Raw genomic sequence first — 25,350 nt, 5'->3', positions numbered from 1 at the left:
AAGAAAATTCTTTCCTCTGTGGCCCAGATTAGATACTACAGTCATGGGGGTACCTGGCTATGCTTTATTCAGCATTGTGCTGCTGTTTAATGATGCCAGTGGTGGAGAGCCATTTGTGCTGCTTTCAGTATTGCAGGATTTCATTACTTCATTAGGCTGAAGTATCATTTGCTCACAGATGTCTCTAGGAAAAGAAATGCTGTTTGGGTGATTTTTTTTCTGTTTAGGGTTTCTGTGTGAAAACATCTGGCTAGAGGACATGTCTGGAGCTGCTTCAAGAGATGTATTCTAATTATTTTGTTTTAGCAACAACTTGGGTAATCTGGTGCCAATCTAAATGTTTACATCCAAGGCTATAGGTCAAAATAGCTATTTGGACTTCAGAGACACTGGGTGATCCAGGAATACATGTTACAGTTAGTGCTTCTTCTGATGCATGCATTTCATTCTGCGATTTACATGAAGAAAACTATAATGTATTGATGCTTCCTTTACCTCTATAATACTTTTAAATCCCAAATATCCCTTAACAATTTTGGTTTGTGTTCCTCCTGCCCCTGTGTATAATTCTCTCTCTCATCTTCATGGGTGTCTTGTTTTGTTGCTTGGGCTTTTTTTCTTACAAAATCAGCAGGTATTCCTGTTAGGGTAACTTTAACCTGTCAAAAGTAATGTATTAGGGTTAGGGTAACCACGATTAGTTTGACTGCGAGCTGCGAGGCAACTGCATCAGCACCGGCTAGCTCCGTGCTGTGCCGAGATCTTTAGAAGAGGAAAGAGCTCCCGGAGACAGGGAGACCGAGAGCTAAAGAGAGGGAGAGGAGAGGCGACCCGACCCCACTCGGAGGCTCTCGCTGCTTGAGAGGGCGACATGGCTGGGGGCGTTCCGGGAGAAGCCGTGGGAAATTTAAAGCCCGGTGACACCGGCAGAGGCTCTCGGGCTGCGAGCTGCGAGGCAGAAGCCTTCTCACTAGTTGCAACAGAGGGAGTGGGGCAGGAGAGGGAGGGCCGTGGTCAGACAGCTGGGAGCACCAGGCCGTTGGTGCAGGCAGGCTAAAAGGCACAGGGAGTGCAAACAGTGACTCAGTCTACCCCAGGGGCTCCTTTTGAATTAGCTGAGTTGGAACCCAGTGAGTGGGTTGTGAAGTATCCCAGGGGCTCCTTTTGAATTGGCACGAGCAGGGTGTGTGGGTGGGACACAAGGTGCTTCAGTCTTACTGAAGGCATAACGGTGGCTACTTGGAGGAGGAAGACTGTGCTCTCTGCACCTACCAAAATGGATATTGGCACCCAGGCCACAGGTTGTGAGGAATGCTGCAGCCTTTTACAGGCAACAGGGGGCAACACCGACTATGGGTGTGTGAGGTGTGAGCAAGTTTTTGACCTGCTTAGCTGCTTGTCACAGCTCCAAGATAAAGTGATGGAGTTCAGGAAAGAGGTCAGTAGGTTAAGAAGCATGAGGGAGAGTGAGAAGAAAATGGGTGACTTTCACAAACTGATCTTTACAAATACAGAATAGAAGTCAACTCTTAGTGGAGCAGAGGATTCTATATCCTCTCATCAGGTATCCCCCAGTCTTCCTGCATTATCTCACAGAGGCAGGGTCAATGGAAACAGGTAGCTACCCAACAAGACAAACAATACAAAATGAGCAAATGTGCTCCTTTAAGAAGCACACCACCCAGAGTATCCTTGCAGAACAGGTATGAGGCTCTGAAGGAGGAACTGGTTGCAAGCAAGGATGGGGACTCCTGAAGGCCAAAAGTGCCACAAAGGCCATAGGTACCACCAAGGGCGGCCTGCCCCAGGCCAGCCACAAAAACTGACCCTGGAAAGAAAAACTGAACGGTCATTGTAGGTGACTCCCTGCTGAGGAGAGCAGAGGGCCTGATATGCAGACCAGACCCACTTCATAGGGAGGTCTGCTGTCTCCCTAGTGCCTGAGTAAAGGATGTCATAGGTAAACTTCCCACCCTTGTGAGTCTTTCAGACTATTACTCACTGCTGGTTTTTCAGTGATGATGCAGCAGTGGGAAGCTCACAATCAATTGAAAGGGACTTCAGGACCTTGGGGCAACTGCTAAAGGGATCAGGAGCTCAAGCTGTATTCTCCTCCATCCCTCTGACATTGATGGTGTGGGCAACATTTAGGAAGAGCCAACAGGTCAATTCATAGCCCCAGGACTAGTGTCATTGACAGGGGTTTGGATTTTAGGATCACAGCTCAGTTTACCAGAGCTGCAAGCAACCAATGGGATGCACCTGTCCCAGCGGGGCAAAAGGATTCTAGGCCAGAAGTTGGCAGGGCTCATTGATAGGGCTTTAAACTATATTTGAACGGGGAAGGGGTTGTTAATTTCATGCTTGCCTGTGACAAACATTGGAGCAGCTCATCAGAGACAGGGGAATGGATGCTAGCAAGGGCTGTCCACTTGTTGCCCTGAGGCAAGCCAAGGACAAAGCACTGGGACACCCCAAGGGAATCAAGGGGGATTCACCTAAGAGAGTGGCACGGCCAGCACAGCTGAAGTGCCTCTATGCAAATGCATGCAGCTTGGGCAACAAAGAGGATGAATTAAGGGCCACTGTGCTACTAGGATGCTATGACATAGTGGCTACCACTGGAACTTGGTGGGATGATTTCCACAACTGTAATGTAGGGATATATGGGTATAAGCTCTTTAGGAAGGACAGGCAGGGGAGGAGGTGTTGCTCTCTCTATCAGTGACTAGCTGGAATCAGTGGAGTTCCACTTGGTCAAGGATGATGAGCTGGTTAAGACCATATAGGTGAAGATTAAGGGGAAGACAGGGGAAGGTGATGTTACTGTAGGGGTCTGCTACAGTCTCCCTGACCAGCAAAACCATGCAGATGAGGCACTGCACAGGCAAATAGAGGTGGCTTTATCTTCACAGGCCCTGGTCTCCATGGGGGATTTCAAGCACCCTGACTTCTGCCGGAGGGACAACACAGCTAGGTACCAGCATTCCAGGATGTTCCTGGACTGCATAGATGACAACTTCATCTTGCAAATGGTAGAGGAACCAACGAGAAAAGGTGCTATGCTGGACCTTGTTCTCTCCAACAGGGAAGGGCTCGTAACCAGTGTGAGAGTCAAGGATAACCTTGGCTGCAGTGACCACGAAGCAATAGAATTTAAGATCCTCAGGGCAACTGGGAGGATGTATCACAAGCTTGCAAGCCTGGATTTTAGACATGCAGACTTTGATCACTTCAGGGATTTTCTGGCCAAAGTATTGTGGGACAAAGCCCTAGAGGGAAGAGAGGCCCAGGATAGCTGGTCAGTATTCAAGGATCACCTTCTCTGTGACCAGGAGCAAAGTATACCCACAAAGAGGAAAGCAGGAAAGAATGGTAGGAGACCTGCCTTGATGAGCAAGGAGCTTCTGGACATGCTGGCACACAAGAAGAAACTCTACAAGGAGTGGAAGCTGGAAGGAGACAGCTGGAATGGGGGGTATGTGAGGAAGCTGCCTGAGCAACAAGAGGCCTGGTTAGAAAAGCTAAAGCTCAGTTAGAATTAAATCTAGCCAGGGAGATCAAGGGGAACAGTAAAAATTTCTACAGGTATATTAATGGTAAAAAGAAGACTTGGGAAGGTGTGGGCCCCCTCAGAAAGGAAACAGGTGAGGTGGTGATGAGTGACATGGAGAAGGCTGAGGTTCTCAATGTCTTCTTTACCTCAGTTTTCACTGGCAAGGGTTCCAGGCACACTCCAGAATAATGGAAAATAATGGCAGGGACTGGAAGAAAGAACTGTCTGGTAAGATCATGGAGCAGATCCTCCTGGAGGCACTGCTGAGGCAAAAGAATAACTGTACAAGTATGATCCTTGAGGTGCCTTCCAACCCTCACAATTCCATGATTCTATGCCTTCTGCTTGTCTTTGTATTCTCCCCAAAGGAGCTTTTGCTGGTCACTCTGGAAGACAGTACAGAAGTTAACAGACCTCAGATACCAACCAAAATAGAAGGTCTTTTGCTGGTTTGTAAATAGTAGTGGCTTTTGTCTGACACTGTCTTACACAGATTACCAGAACTTTCCCATGAGGCAGAACATTCTTGGAAGCTCTTGAGGCCTTTTTGTTCTTGCCCTTTAGCAAGGAACCCTGAACGCAAGTGCCCTCTGGACACTTAACAGTTTCCAGTTTTTGTCAGTTACTGGAAATAGTCTGATTCTATCTGTTGAAATGTGATTTCTGGAAACAAGATAAAGTTGTATTTGTGTACATATTTTCCTTTCATGTTTTACACAAGCTTGTCTATGCCGGTGTGCTCATGGGAGCTGCAGAAACTGTGTGGCATTAGTGTTCATTACTGCACATTTGTTAGTCACCGAAATGGTGCAATGACAACAGCTACCTGTTTGGCGTCTATGATGATGGTCAGACATAAGCAGGTCTTAAAAGAGAAAGTATTCACCCCATCTAAAAGCTTGAAGCCCCAAATGTTTGTGTTTGAGATCTTGGTTTCCTAAATATTGCTGCCAAATGGGAGCTCCATCAAATTACACAATGGTGCGAACTTGATGCAGAGCAGGTGGGAGCCTACAGTACAGGAGTCTGTATTTCTGTCAAACCAGAAAATGTGATGTGGTATTGTAATTGTGGGAGGCCAGGCTGTGGCTCCTCAACATCATAAAGTCTACTCTAGGCAAGATGCTTCCTGGAAACATCTGGGGTAAATCTGAACTGGTGTGATAACTTTGCTTGCATGCACTGTCATGTGGTTTAGATGGAATCTTGGGAAGAAGTTCTAGTCCAAGGGTTATGAGACCCTGGAATAGCATGCTTAGGGAAGTTGTGGATGCCTCCTCCCTGGCAGTATTCAAGGCAATACTGGATGAGACCTTGAGCAGCCAAGTCTACTTGAGAGGCATCCCCGTGGTGGGGAGGTTGGAGTAGATGATCTCTGTGGTCCCTTTGATTCTGTGGTTTTGATTTGGTACTAAGAGCTCCATAATTACTTGACTCTGCCTCCATGACCTGTACTTTTAGCTTTTAATAGACATATTTTGCCGTTATTGAATCCCAACCTAGCAGACAAGCTTGTGAGTACACCAGTGCTTCCATTCAAAAGGTATGTTATGTAGAATGCTTTGTGATGCTCTCTCCCCCTTTCACTGTTCTACCTCCTGATGTGTCTCACCACACTGTGCAGCAAGGAGAAAATGAAAATAATGATTTGCCATTTCTTCCCAGGTTACCAAAATGGTCAAAACAGTCACGACAAGAACAGTGCGCCAGGTGCCGCTCGGCCCCGACGGCCTGCCCTCAATGGATGGCTCATCTCCCATGGGCAGCTACACGGATTCAATAGACAGGAGGTACATGAAGAACGGGGAGCGGTATATCACGCCACAAGCATCATCCACCTTAACCAGGTCTTACAACAACTACAGTGATCCTTACCCCGAGAGCCATGAAGGCCAGTACCGCCCCTACGTCAGCCACGATGGCTATGGAGAGCTATCTGATAACTACGGCAGCTTGTCTCGGGGTGTCAACTACCGGCCTCGCTACGCCTACATGCCAGGAAACACTTACAGGCCTGATGATGGTAGCTTCACTTTGCCAAGCAGAAGGGACAACTATGGACCTGTTGCCCAGCCTCAGGTGGCAGTGGGTAGCAATGTTGACTTGAACCGCTCCCAGCCAGAACGCTTCCAGCCAGAGCCCTATGGACTGGAAGATGATAACCGCAGCCTTGGAGTAGACGATGAAGGGTATGAACTGGATCCTGATTACTCCACTGTGAACCGGAGGACATCTGCAGGTGTGCCAGAGAGAGGAAGACCTCACAAAGGAAGGTAAAACCCATTTGTTTCTCATCATTCTAATCTGCGCCTGCTTTGCTTATTTGAGCTCTTAAGGGTCTGGTAAGTTCTGGAGTTGTTTGACTGACAGATGGGTGGAACCCCCCCATTCCATTAGCTCCTAAATGACTGCAAATGCACATGAAAATCACAAGAGTGAGGGTGCTGCTCAAGAGCCTTTTCACTGTGTTTCAAAGCTGCATAATTTAGGTTGAATTCAGAAAGAAAGCAGTAATCTTGTATATGAGGATTAAGCTACTTTTTTTCTCTTCCTAAAACAAAGAGTTGTGACTACATTGTGTTGTCCTAGAGCCATCTCACACCAGCAAGGTGAAAAGAGGGATTTGTAATCTGTGAGGCTTCTGGCAGGTCTCGTTATGTGCACATCTGCCAAACAAATACTTTGAACAGCTGGCTGGGGTTGCAGACGAGCTGCTACCTGGCAGTGAAGGGATGCCTTGTTACATAAAAGCTGTCTTGTGAGGTGTTTGACAACCTCAACTCCTGATCCTGCGCTAATTGCACACTCTAGGCTGCATGACCAAGTTGTGCTGAACCTCACTGTGAAGCACTTCAGCATTTTGTAAGACCAGATCATTATTTTGTTCTGTGCCTAGAGAAAGAGGAGGTAAGAGCATCTGTGGTGCAGTTAATGTAACTGAAGTGACCAGTCTCACAAATTACTCGTGATTCGGTCCCCTTTCCAAGGCGTGTTCTATTTTGTGCCTAATTTTCTGATATTAGTTGTTGTTTGCTGGGCTTGCAGCTATCAGCTCTTGCATTTGAAGGAAAAAAATAAATAAGCCAATCTTGGGAATGCCTGAGTGTGAACCTGAAAAACCTTATATGTTCTGTTTTGTGTACAAACTTCCATGTGCCTACATGAAGTCATACCCTCATGTTTCATGTTTTGATGTGGGTTTAGTTCTCATTCTTACCCTTTTTAATTTAGAGCCATAAAGAGAGTCTGGAACCCACCTGCCCCTGTGTCTGCAGAAGCTCTTTAGACTGAGTATTTCTGACCAAGGGCTTCAATTCAGTAGCAGTAGTTGTTGGAATTTGGGTAGGACTTTTGGCTCTTGAAAGGTAGGCATTCTTCAAAGGTGATCCAAGGTCTGGAACACCTCTGCTATGAGGATAGGCTGAGGTAGCTGGGCTTGTTCAGCCTAGAGAAGACTCTGGGGGGACCAGTGCCTGAAGGGAGCCTACAGGAAGGCTTGAAAGGGACTTTCCATAAAGGGTCTAGAGGCAGGACAAGGGGGAATGGTTTGAAGCTGAAGTAGAGTAGGTTTAGACTAGGTCTTAGGAAGAAGTTCTTCAGTATGAGGGTAATGAGACACTGGAATGTCACCTGGGAGGTTGTGGATGCCTCCTCTCTGGGAGAGTGTTCAAGGTCAGGCTGTATGAGGCCTTGAGCAACTGAATCTAGTTGAGAGGCTTCCCTGCCCATGGTGGGGAGGTTGGTGTAGGTGACATCTGGGGTCCCTTCCAACCTATTCTGTGATTCTTCTTGGAGATGTTATGTCATTTATCATTTCATTTATATGTTTGTGGCTCTATCTTCCTTCACGTTTCTGGAAGTTCATGTTAAAGCTAAATGGAGTCAAGCACCTGTGAATTCACACCTGTATTGGAGAAAAAGAAAAGGGGGGGAGGGGATAATTTTCAAAGCATATCTCTCAGAACTCCTCTAAGTCCCTCATGACATCTTTGATCTTGCAAGCTTACTAACCAGTAGAACCACATCAGCATTTTATGGGGCTATAGGGAATACCTGCAGCCAGTGGGTGCCAAAATACCCATGGGTCCATCAGCTTTGATTGTTGCTCCCCTGTATCTAAGCAAGTTTACAGTTCTCATTAATAACAGCCAGGCAGCAGTGCTTTTAAATTTTTATTAAAATGTTTCCAACTGCATGCCTGATGAATAATTAAAGGTATTCTTAGAACATACTATTTGCATTTTTAAAGTTTGTTGGATTTTTAAGCATCCCTTTGATTTATTGCTCCTTGCAGATGGGGTAGGACCAATTCACTATTTTTGTTTTACACTTCTTTTGTTGTGAGTTTCTTTTCTATATTTAGTATGATCAAGAGGTTTTGACAAGTAATTAGCCTGACTGTGACAGCAAACATTAGCTGGTGAGAACATCAGAAGATTGCATGGGGGCCTCTTCCCAAGTAGTTACTTTTTGACATTTCAAACAAATACTTAACAGTTCAATAAACCTGCGTTTCAGATCTGCCACTGATCTGCAGGAAACTAAAGACTACAAATGGTGCTTTGTACTAGATGAAGGTAATTACTACTTGATTATTCCTCTCTAGGATTTTTAAAATCACTTGGTCTTAGTGAAAATGATTAAATAAATGTGATAAATGGATAGCACTTTTGATTTTTAAAGTTGTATGTCTAGAGCAGGGATAATAACACTGCTGGAAGCTTTTCTGCGCATTCAGATTGGGTGTCTTCCATCATGGTGGAAATGGATTCTTCTGGTGGCTAAATCACTGTATGAATTTAAGTTGTTCTCTCATTTTCTCCCCAGTAAGTGCTGCCCTCATTTGTTAGTAACTTACAGGTAAATTAAGGATCCTTACTGTCACTTCTTAGTTTTGATGCTGTTCTGAGAGGACTGAATGGAGGTTTCTCATCTGAATCTGTAGTAGTGAACCTATATGATAAGGAGGCAACTCAGCTGTGTTTAGAGGGGAGGATGCTCAAGGGGATTGCAAGTACAGATTGTTCTTTCCATCCGTTGCCTGTTCCAACAGAGATAAGTATCTGTTATGCCTTCCTTGTGTCATCACCAGCCTCAGCAGAGGATTCAGTCCAGTTTTGAATCCTCTTGTGTGTCCTCCTGAGGGGAAGCAGAGCCTGGCAAAAGCAAGACCTCATTCTACAAAGTCTTTAGAGTGCCTCTTCAATTGGCACAAAGTTCCTTACTGAAATCCCAAGCCTTTCTGGCCTTTTATCCTAAGCAGACACCAGCTGCAAACTGCGAAATGAATGTAACACTTGTATGAGTTTTTGAGGATTAAATGTGCAAATCCTTCACCTGTTTCCTCAGATCTTCTTATGTTGAAGCCACAAGGAAGATGATAAATCCACGAGCTCTCTCCCAGTTTTTATCTATGCTAGAATGTGTTTTGATCAATTCCCTGAGACAGGTGATTAGTGAGACCCAAGACATCCTAAAAACTCAGCTGCCTTGCTACAAACAGATGGAAGGCAAGATGCTTGCAGTCAGCAACTCTGGCATGCTACCAAATCTCTCCAGTCCTGAGAGTACAGAGCTCTTGGCCTCCTGAGCATGGGTGATTTTATCTCCTGAAACTCTCAGTAGTCTTTCTTCTGTGTCAAGTGCCTTTCCTTTCCAATGTAGCTGCTCAGCTGACGTGAAGGTGAAAAATCGCATTTGGCCTCCACCAGCCTGACTCTGAAAGATGATTTCTTTACTGTGTTGCTAATTTTACTCATTTGTCTTCAGAAACTGGGTGTGTTTCACTGTCAGAGATACTTGCTTTTGTCGTCTCTACTCTTTGCCTAGTCTGCTCCCTGGTACCCAAGCCCCATGTCAAAGGAGGGGAGGTGGGTGGGTTCTAAATTCTGCTGCCCTCCCCACCACCACCTCCATGACTCCTCCTAAAGCACCTGAAGCTCTTCATATCCACTGGCACTTTGGAATGCAGCCTTTTCCCTGCAGCACAAACCGGCATCTTCCCATGTCCTGTTCTGCCCAGCTGTGTCCTGGGGATTTCAGCAGAAGGAGGATCATCAAAGCCTCCTGGCTGTCTCCAGTGCATCAGTAGCTTTGTTTCAGAACAATGGAAGGAGGAAACCTTTTTTCAAAAAAACATTGTTGGAATAAGTAGCAGCTTGGGATGTGAGCTGCTTTTTCTTTTGATGACTGATTCTTTAGGTCTTCAGATTGATATTGCATACCTAATCATTTGCAATTAAGAGTTGGCATTGTTGGCACAAGAGCTCTGTGGTGCTCTCTTATCAAGGCAGCATTGCACTTTCAAGTCCTAACTCTGAAGTTTTATTTTGGGCAACTGCAGTGAAAACAAGGAGCTTTGTGTGGCATGGGGGAGAGGATGCAGCATAAGGAAGATGGGCCTATCTGTGTGGTTCTGTTTGGAAGGCTTTGTGGAAGGAATGCAAACAAACTGCATCCCAAGACAATAATTATCTTTGTGTATTTGCATGGGTGAGGAGAGAGAAGCCTAGCTGGGCAGGTGTAATTGAGGTGCTGCGCAGTTATCTCACGGGCAGATCATGGGACTCAGGTGCAAGTTACCAAGTCGAGCAAGCAACAGCTGTTCAGAGGGCAATTACTAAAATGAATCTTCTGCTACTTTTCTTTTATGCAAGCAACGAGAATTTAGCATGAGGATGAGTTTGAGAAATGAGGTTTTGGTGTAGTTTTAATGCTGGTTGTCCCAAATTTGCATATGTAAGACCAGGAATTGTGTTGGAGGAGTACTTAGAGGGGGTTTTCTATTACTTCTGCTCTGTGTGTATGAACAAAAGTAAGTCTTTTCACTGTTGCTACTTTCTTCTTGGAATGATGGAAACAGCTTTGTTCTGAAGCAGAAAACACAAGGGCTGTCCAGACATTATAAATTGCTGTGTAGGGCAAGGACTGAATTATACACACACAAATAACTGCGTCAATAAAAGGATTTCCTCAGACTCAGTCTGGGCTTTGGATATTGGCCCGGTTTTATCCTTTCATTCAGTTTATGGTTTAGAACAGCAATTAAAGCAAGTTAAAGTCAGTAGAGGTGCTTTTAACATTAAAAGCATTAATTGTGCAGGACTAAGTTCAGTCTCCACCTCCGGCTGCTCTGCTCCTCAGAGTCTAGTTTAATTAGCAGTGGCTTTAGGATAACAGCATGCTCCATTTTCTTTCTGAGTTCTAATGGTCTATACTTCCTTCAGCATGGCAGCAGAAATTGTTCAGTAACATCAGTCAGTGCTTAAAATGAGAGTTTTTAAGAATCATTTTGCAGCACTTCAAACTACTTGCTTTCTGGCCAGGGAAAAACAGGAAGGCGAAGAGCTGCAACTGTTTTATAAAATAGATTACATAAGAAGTCAGTTTATTTGAACATCTGTTAAAAGTAATATTAGAGTGAATACAGGATGAAGAAGGAAAATCTTCTGTAGACTTGAGGTTTAAAATAATGGGATTGGTTGAAGTTTTGATTGAGCTCCTCGATGGGTTATCTCAGCTCATCATCTTCTCATCCAGGTTAGTGAGTTGGGGAGAGCCTTTGGGGCAAAGCCTGTCAATTTTATGTGTTAATACTTTACTCACATATAAAATTGACATCTCTGTGACCAGTGGGGTCATTGTGCACAAGCTTCTGATTTCCCTTTGTATTTTTCCTAAGGACTTAAGTGTTATCTCACTGATGCACCACATGTGCACTGAAGCTCCCTTACAAAGACTGCATGTTCTGGAGGGTGCAAGGTCTCCCTGTGAATAAGGGGTGAAGTATTATCAGTGCGCCTCACTAGCTGAAGCTGTAAATGCCTTTCCTTACAAATCTCTTACAGAAATAGTCTCTCTTACCAGCTAGTAGTGGGAAAAGTGATCAGAGGGGGAGATCTTCTAGAGGTTAGAGAATTATAGTTGCAGCAGTGGTGGTTAAAGGAAAAATGCTTCACAAATGCTGATGTTGCTGTTGCGTGGTGGTGGTGTTAGAATGTGGGCATTTGTAGTGTGAGAGTACGATGTGGTAGAATAGTTTCAAGTGTGTTGCTTCTAACTTTGAACAAAGACAGTAACACCTTACTATCTATGTTAACTGGTCATGACCAATCTTACTTCAGTCACACCAAGTCAATTATGGCTCAAGGAGATGGGTGCCGTTCATTTTAATGTTGTAAATGATCTTAAGAGTGTCTAACATCCAGGTTAGTCACTGCTCAGGAAAGCTCAGAGTACTGGACTTGTTTTGAATGTCCAGCAGATTACTCTGGTGCTAAAAGTTTGAGCCAGCTCTCTTGACCAAAGGTTCTTACCTGTGTTCTGAATGATTCAGTGCAAGCTGCACTTCAGGACTTAGACTTTCCACCACACTTGATACTGTTACACACACTGATGAGGTCAGCATGCTTGTGTGAGCATTAACATGGAAATAGAGTGGAACTTCGCAGACTTGTTGAAAAGTGTGTTCTCTGCCCAAGCCTTGAGTGCTTTTAATTAGAGATTGGGTTTGTTGCAGAAGTAGCAGCATTAATGAAGCTCAATGTTTCCTACTAAATGTAATCCAGCTCTATCATAATTGTTTTGCTAAGTGACCAAAATGAAAGCAATCTGTTTGATGACTTGCAGTTGCTGTCATCCTTTCATTGCTAGCCAAACAAACACTGTGCTGTAGTCCCATCATTGAGTACCCAGCTATGGTTAATTTTCAAGTTACTGCAAATAAATTACTTGAAAGCATAAATATGCTGTCCCTAATGATGTTTGTGATCGTGGAAGGTTTGCTCATAGCTGAAATCCCTGGCTCAGGGACACACAGTGTTTAAATGTGCTCTTTGTTTTGTTTTTTATTCTCCCCTCCCACCCATTCTCTTGGGACTGTTGCTTCTTACAGGGGCTACGATGACCCCGTCGAGACAGAGATGGTTGAAGAGAGGATACCTTACCTTCATGGTGGCTACGCAGCACCACTGGCACAGCCAGAGAGAGGAAGCATGGCCAGCATTGACCGGCTGGGGAAGCGCTCTCCCTCCATTGACAGCATTCGTAAAGACCCCCGCTGGAGGGACCCCGACCTCCCTGAAGTCATTGCCATGCTCAGCCACCCCATTGACCCAGTCAAGTCCAATGCTGCAGCCTACTTGCAGCACTTGTGCTATGAGAATGATAAAATCAAAAAGGACGTGAGGCACCTTAAAGGGATTCCTATTTTGGTGGGCCTGCTTGATCATCCAAAGCCAGAGGTGCATCGTAAAGCCTGTGGGGCTCTCAGAAACATCTCCTATGGGAAAGACAATGAAAACAAGGTGGCTATAAAGAACTGTGATGGGATCCCTGCATTGATCAGATTATTGCGAAAAACAAATGACATGGAAGTCAGAGAGCTAATTACAGGTCAGTGTCTGTAGTTTCTTTAATTGATTATTCTTTAGACTCCTATGATCCTGCTCTGGCAGGGGGGTTGGACTTGACATCCCTTCCAACCCCTAACATCCTGTGATCCTTTCAGCCTCAGGAATGAAGAATTTCTGGAGATTAGAGTATTGAAGGAGAATTGAGATCACTGGCTGCAGCTGTTTCTGGCTGCACCAGGTTTGAGGAGTGAGAAAGCCAAAGGCAAACGTGCCTATCAGGGGGAAATGGAGATCATCTGTGTATGTAGCGCACTCAGGTTTCAGTGGCTGCTGAGAGATGGATGATGGTTCTTGGATGTAGCATGTAACTGCATGTGGTCGAGGTACTGAAGATTAAATGAGTTTTAGCAACTTCATTGACAGGTAATTTGTTGTGCATTTGCCCTCAGCATGTTGTAATCATGAGGTAAAATATGCTAATCTATAGCTTGTCTTGTTAATCTCTTAGAGAACAATCCTGCTGCCACATCCACACCACTTCACATTGGTAGAACAGTCAGTCTCCTCAGGAACACTTTCAGGCCCCAGTTTCAGGTTTCTGGGGCTGTATATAAAGTTGCAGTGCTTCCAGGCTGATCTTAAGCAGTATGAAGGTTGCTGTTGTGATGCTGTAGGTGTGGGGTTTGCTTCTGCAATAATCAGAAGAGGGACAATTACATTTTAAAGTTACTGAGTTAGCACACACTTTGCAGGGGTTTTTCAATCACTTAGAACTCCATTATTCAACCTGGTTTTTATTTGAGCATAGTCTTGGATATCTTCCAAAAAGAACAATAAAGTATATGCCAACTTTCAGAGTTCAGCCATTAAGTGGAAGAGGGTAGAAAAGGATGTCAGCTCTTAAACTAAGGAGAAATAGATTGTTCTTCAGTCTCCTATAACTCGTGAGGAGTGAAATGGATTTCCCTTTCTCTTCTCAGAATCAGCTGGAGGTGTTTGGAGGGAGACCAGGTCAGTTGCGATGAATTTCAGTGCCAGAACAGATTTTTTTCAGGAAGTTTTGTGAGTGTGGAAATGGGTCCAGGACTAAACATTTAGCTGCTTTATCAGTGCTGGACTCTCCAGCAAGGCCCTATTGCAAACATGGATTAAGCCATTAAAAGTAAACGTCGTAATTCTGTAATCCTCTCCAAAAACAATTACAGCAGCTCTCCCAACTTTTTACTGGTAATCACAATTCTCTGAGATGACCAGTGCCTTGGGTGTTCCAACTGTTCTTCTCCAGGCATTATAGGATGTTCAGCAAACTCAATCTAAATATACAATGTAGAAACTAGCAGGATATTTTCCAGTGAGCTGTCTGTTTTGTCAGAGAGTCTGTAAGGAGCATGTGATGGCTTTGCTTTGTCTCTTCATTCATGGAAGCTCTGTAGGTCCACTTGTTCCACTCATTTAGTGTGATGGCTGGTTTACACTTATTTCTTTATTTTTAAGTAGTATCTATTTATCTGCTGTTCTGGTTTACTCAAAACTCATCTCTAGAGTGCTGAAAAGGAATGAAGTTGTTTATTTAGATGCAAGATAAGAGAAGCCAGTCTATAATTTACTCTGAAGGAATATCATTATAATGCTAAGTTGTAATCAGTCACTTTGGAGATGGCAAAAGCAAACTGGATGTTTTCACTTCTCACTCTAAATGGTGATTTCTTTGATTTCCCATTGATAATTGTTTTTACAGTTCCAGTGCATTTTATTTGACAGTAGCTGCTGCTAATTAAATGTAGTCTTTTTATTGCACTTTAGGTGTTGCTGTTTAAAGGTCTTTATTTCCCCTTACTGAGAGACACCAGGAATACTGAGGGCATTAACCTAAACAGATGTCCAGTAACAGGTGATGTGCATTTAATCTCCACCTAACCAGGAATAAGTTCATTCCACTTCTAAAATGATACCACTAGATCCGGTGTGAGACATTCAAGCATCAGCATAGAAGAGAAGAGTATTTCAGCAATGCCTCTGTGACTGATGCTGGTGGGCTTGCAGTCAGGGTTCAAAGCCTCAGCTGATAATGTGGAATTGTCCATTAGAAAAAAGAGCTTCAAAAGTCATCAGAGAAACAAGAGCCAGCTTGAAGTGCAAAGGGAGCATTCATCCAGGGCAGCTACAAAAGGACTTTTTTTTGCAGCCTCAAAAATTTAGATCACATTTCTGATGGTTCTTGGCTTCCTATCTGGGTACTTTTCCCAAGTTATAAACCAAAGTCTGCCTTTGCCATGAAAGTTTCTTAGTCTCTCTGGGGACTTCTGCAGCAGTGCAAGAAAAGAAAAAGGGAGGGAGCAAGAAATAAAAGGAGAGGAGGAAGGAAAAAGGAAGAAAAGATAATGAGATACAGAGTTTGCTTTTTTATTTCTTTAACACAATATTGGCTGCTTTTTGAAAATTGACTAGTAACCATCAGCTGGTCATCCCAGGTGTGGACCAATGACAAAATAACTCCACCTGCCCAAGAGACTGAAGTAATTTGTAGAAATTTAAATTCAAGAGCACTTCTGAAGCTTTTTTTTCTCTGGGTGTGGGACATTGCCTGCAGAACAGGAGGTACATGAAAGCATACCTATAAGACCTGTTATTTGCAGCTGGAGGGGGAAGCTTTCTGGCAAAAGAGAGGATCATTCTCATCTAATTTGAGAGTCAGCCCTTGGCTTTAACACAGCTCCATGACCTCTGATTGACTTGATCTGAGGCAGCAGCCACAGCTGTCCAGAACTGTATGAATCAGGCCCCAGCCAGCTGGGTCTGGTCTGTGGGTTAATGGGGTGGGACAAGAGCCACACCAATATATAAAAAAATACATCAGGGAGAGATGCAGTGGCCAGGGAGTGTGATGGAGGAATGAGGTGTGTGATGCTCCATGCTGGATGAGCAAGACTTGATGTATCAGAAGTGTGTTCACTTGGCTGCTTCTCAGAATACATGTTTTGAAGAACCAAAAGGTATTGATAAGCACTTTTGGAAGTGGGCTGAGTGTACTGATACAACAATGCTGCCAGACAAAGAAAGGCTGTTGCTTTTATACTTGCAGATAGCAATAATTGTAGCACAATTTGAAAACCACCTCTGGGTTAATGCCACCTCTGTTTCACCAATCTGCAAATGGCACTAAAGCATGCTGTCTTTCAAGGTAAGGCATGTGAGGCATGGAAAAGTAGCTTCAAAACTCAAGGTACATTCATAAAATGCCACAGATCTCATTTTTCTTGCTTTTTGAAGTGTGGGGTTATGAAATGTTTCCCATCTACTGCATTGGAAAAAACCCACCCCAACTATTTAACCATTAGCTGCCATAAGCAAATCATGAACAGAGCTGTGATGAGAACTATTCCTTGCATCCCTTATTAGCCTTGGAACTGTACTGCTGAACTTTCAGTGGATCGTTTTCTTGAGCAATGGAGATAAATGAGGATTAAGCTGATAAGGAATTAAATCTGTTCTGATTGGGAAAGCTGCAAATGTTTTATCTTGAGTCATGAGGAGAGTGGGGTTGTTTTTTTGAAGGAAATGTTCGCATCAGATATGCAGGACAAAAATTCTATCTCATTCTTTGAAAAGCAATCAGGAGTTGGTAGCTTTAATGAATAATTTTGTTCTTTGTGAGAAGATTGAAAGTAATTTTGTTGTTTAATGACATTGCAGTGATTTTAAGTGGTGCAGAACGTGATTTTCCTGATGCTCTGTGTTGCCAAACTGGTTTTAATTGAAAAATTATTGACCTTCAAAATGCTCTGCAGAGGAAATATTTTGATCTAATACTATAATAGAAACTCACAGATTGATCAGCTTGCTCAGAATTCACACCTTCTGGGCATTTATCTATGCTAAGATGCTGTCAGCTGATCAGACGCTAACTTCTCTTTGAAGCACCCTGCTGTTCTAAAATTTTCTGATTACAGATGAGCATTCTCCTTGCATTTTCTATTAGAAGGCTTTTCAGAAGGTCTCTCTTCATGGTGTATTCTATGACACAGCCACCTTCCAGTTCCTGAAGGGGGAGCCTACAAGAAGACTGGAGAGGGACTGTTTGCAAAGGTCTGTAGTGATAGTATGAGGAGCAATGTTTTGAAATTAGAGTAGATATAGATCAGATGTTAGGAAAAAGTTCTTTAGCACCAGAACTGGATGCAGTATTCAAGGTGGGATCTCAGCAGAGCAGATCATCATTGTGATCATCTTCTGAAAAGCAGTAGGTCATCTTCTTTCTCTAGTCCTAAAATTCATGCTATTTGTGGTCCAAAAGGCCAATATTTGTAGTGAAAGTGCATGGAAAATACAGGTAACTCACTTCCCTTGGAGGTGGTGGTTATATTTTACACATTGGTATTGAATTTACTGAAATCTAGACACAGGTCTTTAAGTCTTAAAACAAAGATTTGAGCACTGGGAAACTTTAGTACAATCCTGTCATAACAGAGTTCTCAGAATATTTTTGCTAGGTATTTTTGGCTTTTTAATTATATGTCTGCCTGATTCTTCTTAAGGAGTAAAATTTGCCTTTGTAGTTTTACTATCCAGATACAGACATTATGCCACTCCTCCAGGAAAAAATTATTATTAGTATCAGTTGTTTGTGTTTGTTTCTTGCATAAATGTGTATTTTGGAGCCAGTTTGTTAGGAAAACTAAAGGCTTTCTTCCACAACAAAATGGGAGCAATTAGCACTTTCTGCTTAGTTTTGAGATTATTTTTCCCCCCCCAGTAGCCATTCTTTTGTGTTCTGCTGTGAGAAAGGGTGACTTATTGTAAAAGATACAAAGAGAAAATGAATTCATATTTCACCTATACAGTCTTGTTTGAAAGCTAAAAAAAAAGTGGCTTGTAAAAACACCATCCAGTGTGTTGTCTGTGAATGGGAAGGACAACAGGCCAAAAAAACCCACAGTATTTTTGTATGGGTTTAGGAAAAGACTGATGGAAACATTGATGTTCATTCTGTTGTCTGCCTCAGAGTTTCTTTATTAGTTAATATGGTCTCCAAAGTCTGAACAGATGCCTGGATTTTGTAAAGATCACTTTGAATAGACGACACCCCAGCATTTGACTTCTGAGGCCCTGCTAATCATCAGCCTTGGAGGTGGTTGTGTAAGTGGCAGTCACTACTCAAATGGAGATAAAATTCCCGTCCCTGGTACCCGTCATGACCCTATATGGATAATGCTCTGATATTAAAATAGGACTTTTGGCATTTCACACTTGGAACTTCTAGCAGTGAGAGCCTGAGTGTGAAGGAGAGTTCCCACGAGATAGCAGCCTTGGCTCACATGAGGTAGGGGTGGTGGCTCTGGCTGCCCTCCACGCACTGCAGGCCTCTCTCTCTATTGCATGCAGCTTTTGCCTTGATGGGGTCCAGAGAGTCTGTGTCTTAGGCCATGCAAAAGTAACAGATCCAAAATCTTTCTCCAGTGATTTTTAAGTGTTTCAACTTCATATGTTTTAATGCCCCTTGACAGGACAAGGGACAGTGGTTTGAAACTGGAGCAGGGTAGATACAGATTGGACATCAGGAGGAAGTTCTTCACAGTGAGAGTGGTGAAATACTGACCCTGTCCTTGGAGACGTTCAAGATCAGACTCATGGCCTTGGTCAGCCTTATCTAGTTGGAAGTGCCCCTCCTCACTGTAGTGGGTTTGGGCAAGATGACCTTTGAGGATCTCTTCCATCCTAATACAGTCTGTGAATCTTGGAGTGATTGAAAGGGACTGAAACATAGAAGATGCACCTGTCCTGTTGTTCTGTGTTTTGATTTACACATATATGGTAAGGGGGATGAGTATCTGCAATTTGCACAAACTCACAGTTGTAGTAAAACAGAGGATTCCTCAGGTTTATATTCTGTCCACTTAGGGAAGATTTCCTATATGCTCTGGGGAATCCAGCTTTTCCAATTGGTCTCTGAAATTTTGCTTCCTTCGCATTTTAACTTGGAGATCAAAAGTGATTATCTGGCTCCCTCCAAGTGTTGTTACTGATAGTTGTCAAATGCCACCAGGCTGGGCCTATGCAGAAATTATCTCTGAAGTGAATGTCCTGGTTTAGTCCTAACCTGGCGAGCAGTCACTGTCAGGACACTGGTAGGGCTCTGTGGGAAGTGTTATCACTTATGCAAGACTGGGTATTTTTACTGCTAAGCAAAAGTAAGTAGGACTCTTTAGTTGTTCTGATGTTTGAATTCTGTCTGCTTTGGCTCATAAATATGAGAAGACAGGGAAGTCTTGGGTTCCTTGTGGCACCAGGTGATTTGAACACAGATAATTTCTGTGACAGGAAAATGTGAAAGTAAATAATAGAGAGGAGTCTTGAATGAAATATTGTCTTGTCCAGAGGATCAGCATAAAATCAATGGTCCTCCATAAATTCACCCCTGGTATTAAGACTTGCTCAATATACTTGTCTACTGCGCTGGATGAATTTTTACTTTATGAGGTATAGCTAGACTTAGAATTTGTATATAGCAGAAAAACTCTATTGATCTCCACCAGCACATTACCTGGTAGCTTCAGAAATATCCATGTCATGATGGAAGTCCTTCCATGCTTTTAGAAATGCTTCCTTTGCACTGACAGTGGAACTTTCCCTGAGTTATGTGCTAGTCCAGCATTTCCTCAAGTGGTCTTGCCTTTTCATTCAGTTTTGTGATTTAACCTTCCAGTGATTCTCTCCAAATCAAGGAATTCTATTTAATCCAAAGATTTTAGATAGTGGTTATTCTCTTGTTGTTTAACAATCACTCTTTGTCTTGCAGGCACCCTGTGGAACTTATCCTCCTATGAGCCCTTGAAGATGGTCATCATCAACCATGGACTGCAGACCCTTACCAATGAGGTGATTATACCCCATTCAGGTTGGGAGAGTGAGCCCAATGAGGACTCTAAGCCTCGTGATGCTGAGTGGACAACTGTCTTCAAGAACACTTCTGGTTGCTTGCGGTAAGGCAGAGCTGTGGAGTGTTTATCTGTTCACTACCTCCTCCATTTAGGATTTTGGTTGGAAATAAAGTGTCATTTCTCTTTCAGCAGCCACAATAGCAGGAGGTACTGGCCTGCCATGAATTCTCTTGTAGGACTTGTCAGTTTAGGTCTGTCCAGTGGGGGTTCAGTGCAAAGAGATGGGGGAAGTGGATCTGTATAGGGTGGTGGATAATATGATGGAGAGTGATGCAGGTAAGGCTAACTGCCAGACTGAGGACAGAAAAAGCCCCAAGTACTGAGAATCATGCTTGTATTTGTCTGCTGTACTGTGATCACTGGGCTGATTCTACAAACACTGCTTCCCTTGATGATGCTGGCTTTATTTGAAATGTGTGTTTTCAAATTACTCCCTTCTTGGGGCTGGGCCTTGTTCTATCAAAAGGCAGCTTTTTGCAGAGTGTGGGGAACTGGTGTCATGGAATTACACTGAGCCTGAAATGTGGATCCAGTTTGAGGCACACTTTAGTGAGCACACTTGTAGTTTAAGCTAATGGTTTCTTGAGCTTGTGGTCTCTAAATTGCAGTAGCTATTCCCCTGAGTAAGTAGACAAATGAAGAACGTAGTGAAAAGTGTTCTGAAAGGGCCCATTACCGAAATTATTTGCTGCCCCACTGGAACCTGAGGTCCTTTAAGGAGGCTCCAGACATCATAGGGTTTTACTTACTGTTGTCTGCTATTCTAATAATGTTCTGCAAGAGTAAATTAGGGAGGGGAGGAGGGAAATAAAAGAATTATAGAATAGAATAAACCAGGTTGGAAGAGACCTTCAAGATCATCGCGTCCAACCTATCATCCAACACCACCTAATCAACTAACCCATGCAACCAAGCACCCTGTCAAGTCTCCTCCTGAACACCTCCAGTGATGGTGACTCCACCACCTCCCCGGGCAGCCCATTCCAATGGGCAATCACTCTCTCTGTGTAAAACTTCCTCCTCACCTCCAGCCTGAACCTCCCCTGGCACAGCCTGAGACTGTGTCTTCTTGTTCTGTTATGAGATTCTCTAGTAAGTGTAGACAATAAATTGATCATTAGTAGACTAACCTAATCTCTATTAGTATATGTGGATCCACTTGAGCTTCTGCATTCCATGATAGCTTTGAGTGGAGGTGGTGGTTGTTGTCTGGTAGGGTTTTTCATTTTAAAGTGAGATACTGGTTCAGAAGCTTGTGCCACTTTGGACATTGTATTTTTAAAGCTAATGGAGGGTTGTGAAGTAAAGTAGTACTGAGATACGTTAGGGAATTAGAATTTGAGGTAATTAAAAGTGCATCAGGACAGCAGCCAGTGAATGGTGAGTGCCTTTGTTCTTGGAGAGGGGAAATGCATTTCACTCCTTTCATCTGCGGTTGGCTGTCATAGTCATGGAGGACTATCTGCTTCCTTGTGGAAAATTTGAAGCTTCAGTCAGATGTGGGACAAGGTGATTCCTTGCTTGAAAGTAGTTGCTTAAGGTAAATGGTGAGAGGTATAGCAGGGAAAGGTAATCTGAAAAAGGTCATTGGTCCATGTCTTTTTATTTTGCCCTGGAGAGAGCATCCTCTTGCATAGGAATGGTGCAGGACTGTCTTGGTGTCTTCCTGCAGTGAGTTAAAGTGAGTCCAGGCCAACAGGCAAAGATGCAGGAGTCGGTGAGATATGAACTTAGAACTGATTTACTTCTTGTTACAGCACTGCTGATACTACATACCTTTTGTATGTAATATCAAGATAAAAATGGACTTGCCAAAAGTAATTTTGCTACCACTGTTGGAAATCATTTTGCATTGTTTGTTGAAGTCCTTTGCACCAGGAAGGTAAGATAGTTAACACCAGCAGAGAACAAATTGCTGCAGCCATCTGTCTTGACAGACATCAGTGTTTTAAAAACTCCTTTTCCTACTCTCCTCTTGTTGACAGGGTAGCTGGTCCTAGAAATTCAATTTTCCATGAATGGAGCTTAATGCAGACTACATACAGTTTACCAATTTGATAGTTAATTGGGAGGTTGGTCCTCCTGATGGTGTGCCAGCCTTCTTTGTCCCCTTTGGAAGTGAGCCTCAGGTGTGTGCTGTGTTGTCTTCCTTAGCATCTGAGAGAATCTTTGAAACTCTGAACTTTCAGCTACTCTTGCAGTTTAGATACCTGAGCAGGAGACATGCACACTGCATGCAGGATGTAATTCCTTTTGCTATCATACTTTCACTTAATGAAGTTTATCAACAGATGTGGATGAGTTTGTTTCAAACTCAGTGATTCACAGCATGAACAGCCAGTTAATTATTTTGCCTTTTCGCTCCTCCCTGCCCCCCCGCCCCGCTTTCTCATCTTTACTTTGTTCTTAATCTAGGTCTCTTCTTTGATAATGTGGAGCCTTAGAAACATTTACTTTGAAATAATTGAAAACAAGTAATTAAAAAACAAACCAAACAAAACCACAAGCAAAGAAAAATAATACACAAAACCACCCCAACACCCAAACCAACCAACCACAAAAACCCCAACCACCCAACACTTACTTGCTTCTACCTCCTCTTTAAGTCCTGATCAATCTCATATTCCTTTCCAGTCCCATCCTGTCAATGGCACCTTTTTTCTCCCTGTGTTATTTTTAAGTTTCCCTTTAGGATTTCAGGTGTTGGTGTATGTCCAGGTCTGAGTAGGGCAGGGTGAATTGTATTCTACATAGTCAGGGTAGCCTGCCTGTGCCTGTGGGTGGATTAATGTCTGGTATCACAGTATCACAGTATCACTTAGGTTGGAAAGGACCTCGAGGATCATCGAGTCCAACCTGACACCGCAGACCCCATGACTAGACCATGGCACCAAGTGCCACGTCCAATCTCCCCTTGAACGCCTCCAGGGTCGATGACTCAACCACCTCCCTGGGCAACCCATTCCAATGCCGAATGACTCGCTCGGTGAAGAACTTCCTCCTCACCTCGAGTCTGAACCTCCCCTGGCGCAGCTTGAGACTGTGTCCCCTTGTTCTGGTGCTGGTTGCCTGGGAGAAGAGGCCAACTCCCTCCTGGCTACAACCACCCTTCAGGTAGTTGTAGAGGGCAATAAGGTCACCCCTGAGCCTCCTCTTCTCCAGGCTAAACAATCCCAGCTCCCTCAGCCTCTCCTGTATTAGCAGATAGTGCAGTGCTGCAGGTGTGTGTGGGATGGAAGGATGCTTTATCAGAGGGGTCAGTAACTGGGGGCAGTGTCTTAGCAGACATCTATACCTGCACCAGAGTTAGTTCTTCTGGAAATTAACTTTTCAGGGTAAGAACTGATTCATGCACTCATCTTGCCCCTTCCTGAGGTAGCTGAGGTACTTAACTGACTTTGTATAGCCCTGCATCCTACCCACCTTTGGAAATAACAAAAATCCATCTGTGATGCTTGATCTGGAATTCAATTTGTATGGCCAAAGGACTGCTGTTTAGGAAGGGATGTACCTGAGATACTGTTTGAGAAAGTCCTGTGCATGATACTGAGTAACACTGGATCTGGAAATCAGAGAAACTGCAAAATTTGTGCAGAGTTTGTTATCCTCAGGAAAGCCATTCAAATACTCCCTCTTATACCATGAGCTGAATAATCTGGAGTTGCATTTGATACTTAATTACATCCATATCAAACTACCACAGCTAGCTGACAATCTACACATAGCCACTAAGAATCAAAATCAGGCCCCAGGCAGCCTGGTTTAGTTGAGGATGTCTCTGGTGACTGCAGGGAGGTCAGACTAGACCTTTGGAGGTCCCTTTTAGCCCAGACAGTTCTATGGTTCTAAAACAAGAAAAGGCAACTGGTTAAGTTTGAGATTGGCTTTGCAGACCAGTGTTTACCTTAAGGACTCCTCCCATGTCTGTGGCTGCTATAAGGATCTTCTAAATCCTGGTATCACCTGGAACATGGAAAATGTGCTCTGTGTGCCATCCCACTCTGTACTTGGCTTGCCAAAACCTCTCTTTGAACAAATGCTTTTGGAATCCTGTATTCCCTTTAGCAAAATAAAGATTTAACAGCACAGGCAATTTGCAAACTATGATCTGATAATGAAATTCATGAGGTGCTTTTTCTGTAATCCTTACCAAGAAACACTGAAGTGTTCAGAAACAGTGCAGGTGGTGATAATTTTGTCTCCATTCTTACCCTGACATCAGGAAAAAGGTGTTTTCTCTTACACTGCTGTGTTCCATTTCTAGGGGCAGACCCAATATGATGGATCTGCTGTATCTGTAACAAAATTACTGCTTAAAATGGATAGATGCTGCCCTGGGTGTAATTTTATGAAATAAAGATATTCTTATATTCAGGTGAACCTGCTGAGAGAAATAAATATAATGGAAATCTGAAAAGGAACAGTAAAAAGACAAAGCAAAGACTGATTTATTGAAATTAAGTGGGGGTTTTGAGCATGAAAAAGTAGGACTGGAGAAGAAGTAAGAAAGAGATTTGCTAGGAGAATCATTAACCATGTGCAGATGTTCCTTTATTTCATTTGGAGTACAAGTTTCATGTCTTTGCATTGAATTTTATTCTCTTAGGTATGTGGAGAATGTCTCTTCTAGTAACTGTCTTTTTATTTCTTTAAACCCCTCAATCCCTGCTGGGATTTGCATTCCAGAAGTATTCATTTTCAAATTGCACTCTCTTCCAGTTTAAATAATGTCATCATTTGGTGCTTCTTAGCAAGGCCATTTCATGATTCCTCCCTACAGCTTTGACCCAGTCATATGAAGGTGCTTTATGAGGAGAGTAAAAACCGAATCCCTTGCAGGACTGATGGAGCTAAGGCTGCCTCACTTGCACCCTGGCATGGCCAGGGGCTTCATTTCTCCCCAGGTTTCTTCTCAAGTGTTTCTCTGTTTTAGAGGGGAAGGGCCATGTCTGTGAGTCAGCTGCAGTCACTTCATGTTTTGTTTGTGTAGGTATCCACCATCATTTCTGCTTCTCTGGAAGCAGCAAGAATTTTAATGATTTAAAACCAAAATTCATTTGGGGCTTAATTGCTGCTTTCTGCCTAATTACTTTTAGTTCTCCCTTGGATTTTTTCACTTCTAAGAGGACAGAGTAGAACTTGGTTCCTAAATTGCCAACTTTCTAGCCTGATTCCTGTGCTAAACTGACCTGCTGTCAACAAATGTTAAATGAATTAATTTGCATAGCAAACAGATGCAAAGTGCTCCTTTTTCCAGGGTACCATCTGTAGCTGCAGCATTTCTTGTCAGTTCTCCAAGTACACAGCAATTCACATTCACAAATAGCCCCAGGGTTCAGAGACCTGGCCATGGGTGTGCGAACACAAACAAACTGCACCCACTTGACTTCCACTAAAAACATGCATTCTTCAGATCAGAGCTGCACATAACAGCTTGTCCAACATCAGCTCCTGAGAAGAGAAGGGACAGCCTGGTGGTTAAAGCTGTAACAAGGGACTTGAG

At 43.4% G+C, this 25,350-nt stretch overlaps 1 protein-coding gene across 3 annotated transcripts in view; it reads left to right on the top strand.

Moving 5' to 3' along the window:
• Positions 1-25,350, top strand: part of ARVCF (ARVCF delta catenin family member) — a 256,583-nt gene that overhangs the window by 172,709 nt on the left and 58,524 nt on the right. For all 3 annotated transcript variants that reach the window (XM_068157320.1, XM_068157318.1, XM_068157319.1), the window contains exons 6-8: positions 5,222-5,829; positions 12,450-12,949; positions 19,706-19,889. In XM_068157320.1, the coding sequence (XP_068013421.1) occupies positions 5,222-5,829; positions 12,450-12,949; positions 19,706-19,889 (1,292 nt within the window). The remainder of the gene's footprint in view (positions 1-5,221; positions 5,830-12,449; positions 12,950-19,705; positions 19,890-25,350) is intronic.

This window comes from Melanerpes formicivorus, unplaced genomic scaffold, assembly GCF_026170545.1.
Source record: "Melanerpes formicivorus ecotype bairdi unplaced genomic scaffold, bMelFor1.0.p_v2 SCAF_36, whole genome shotgun sequence".
NCBI lineage: Eukaryota > Metazoa > Chordata > Aves > Piciformes > Picidae > Melanerpes > Melanerpes formicivorus.
Note: the sequence above shows the minus strand (reverse complement) of the source record. Positions and strands in the feature narration are given on the sequence as shown.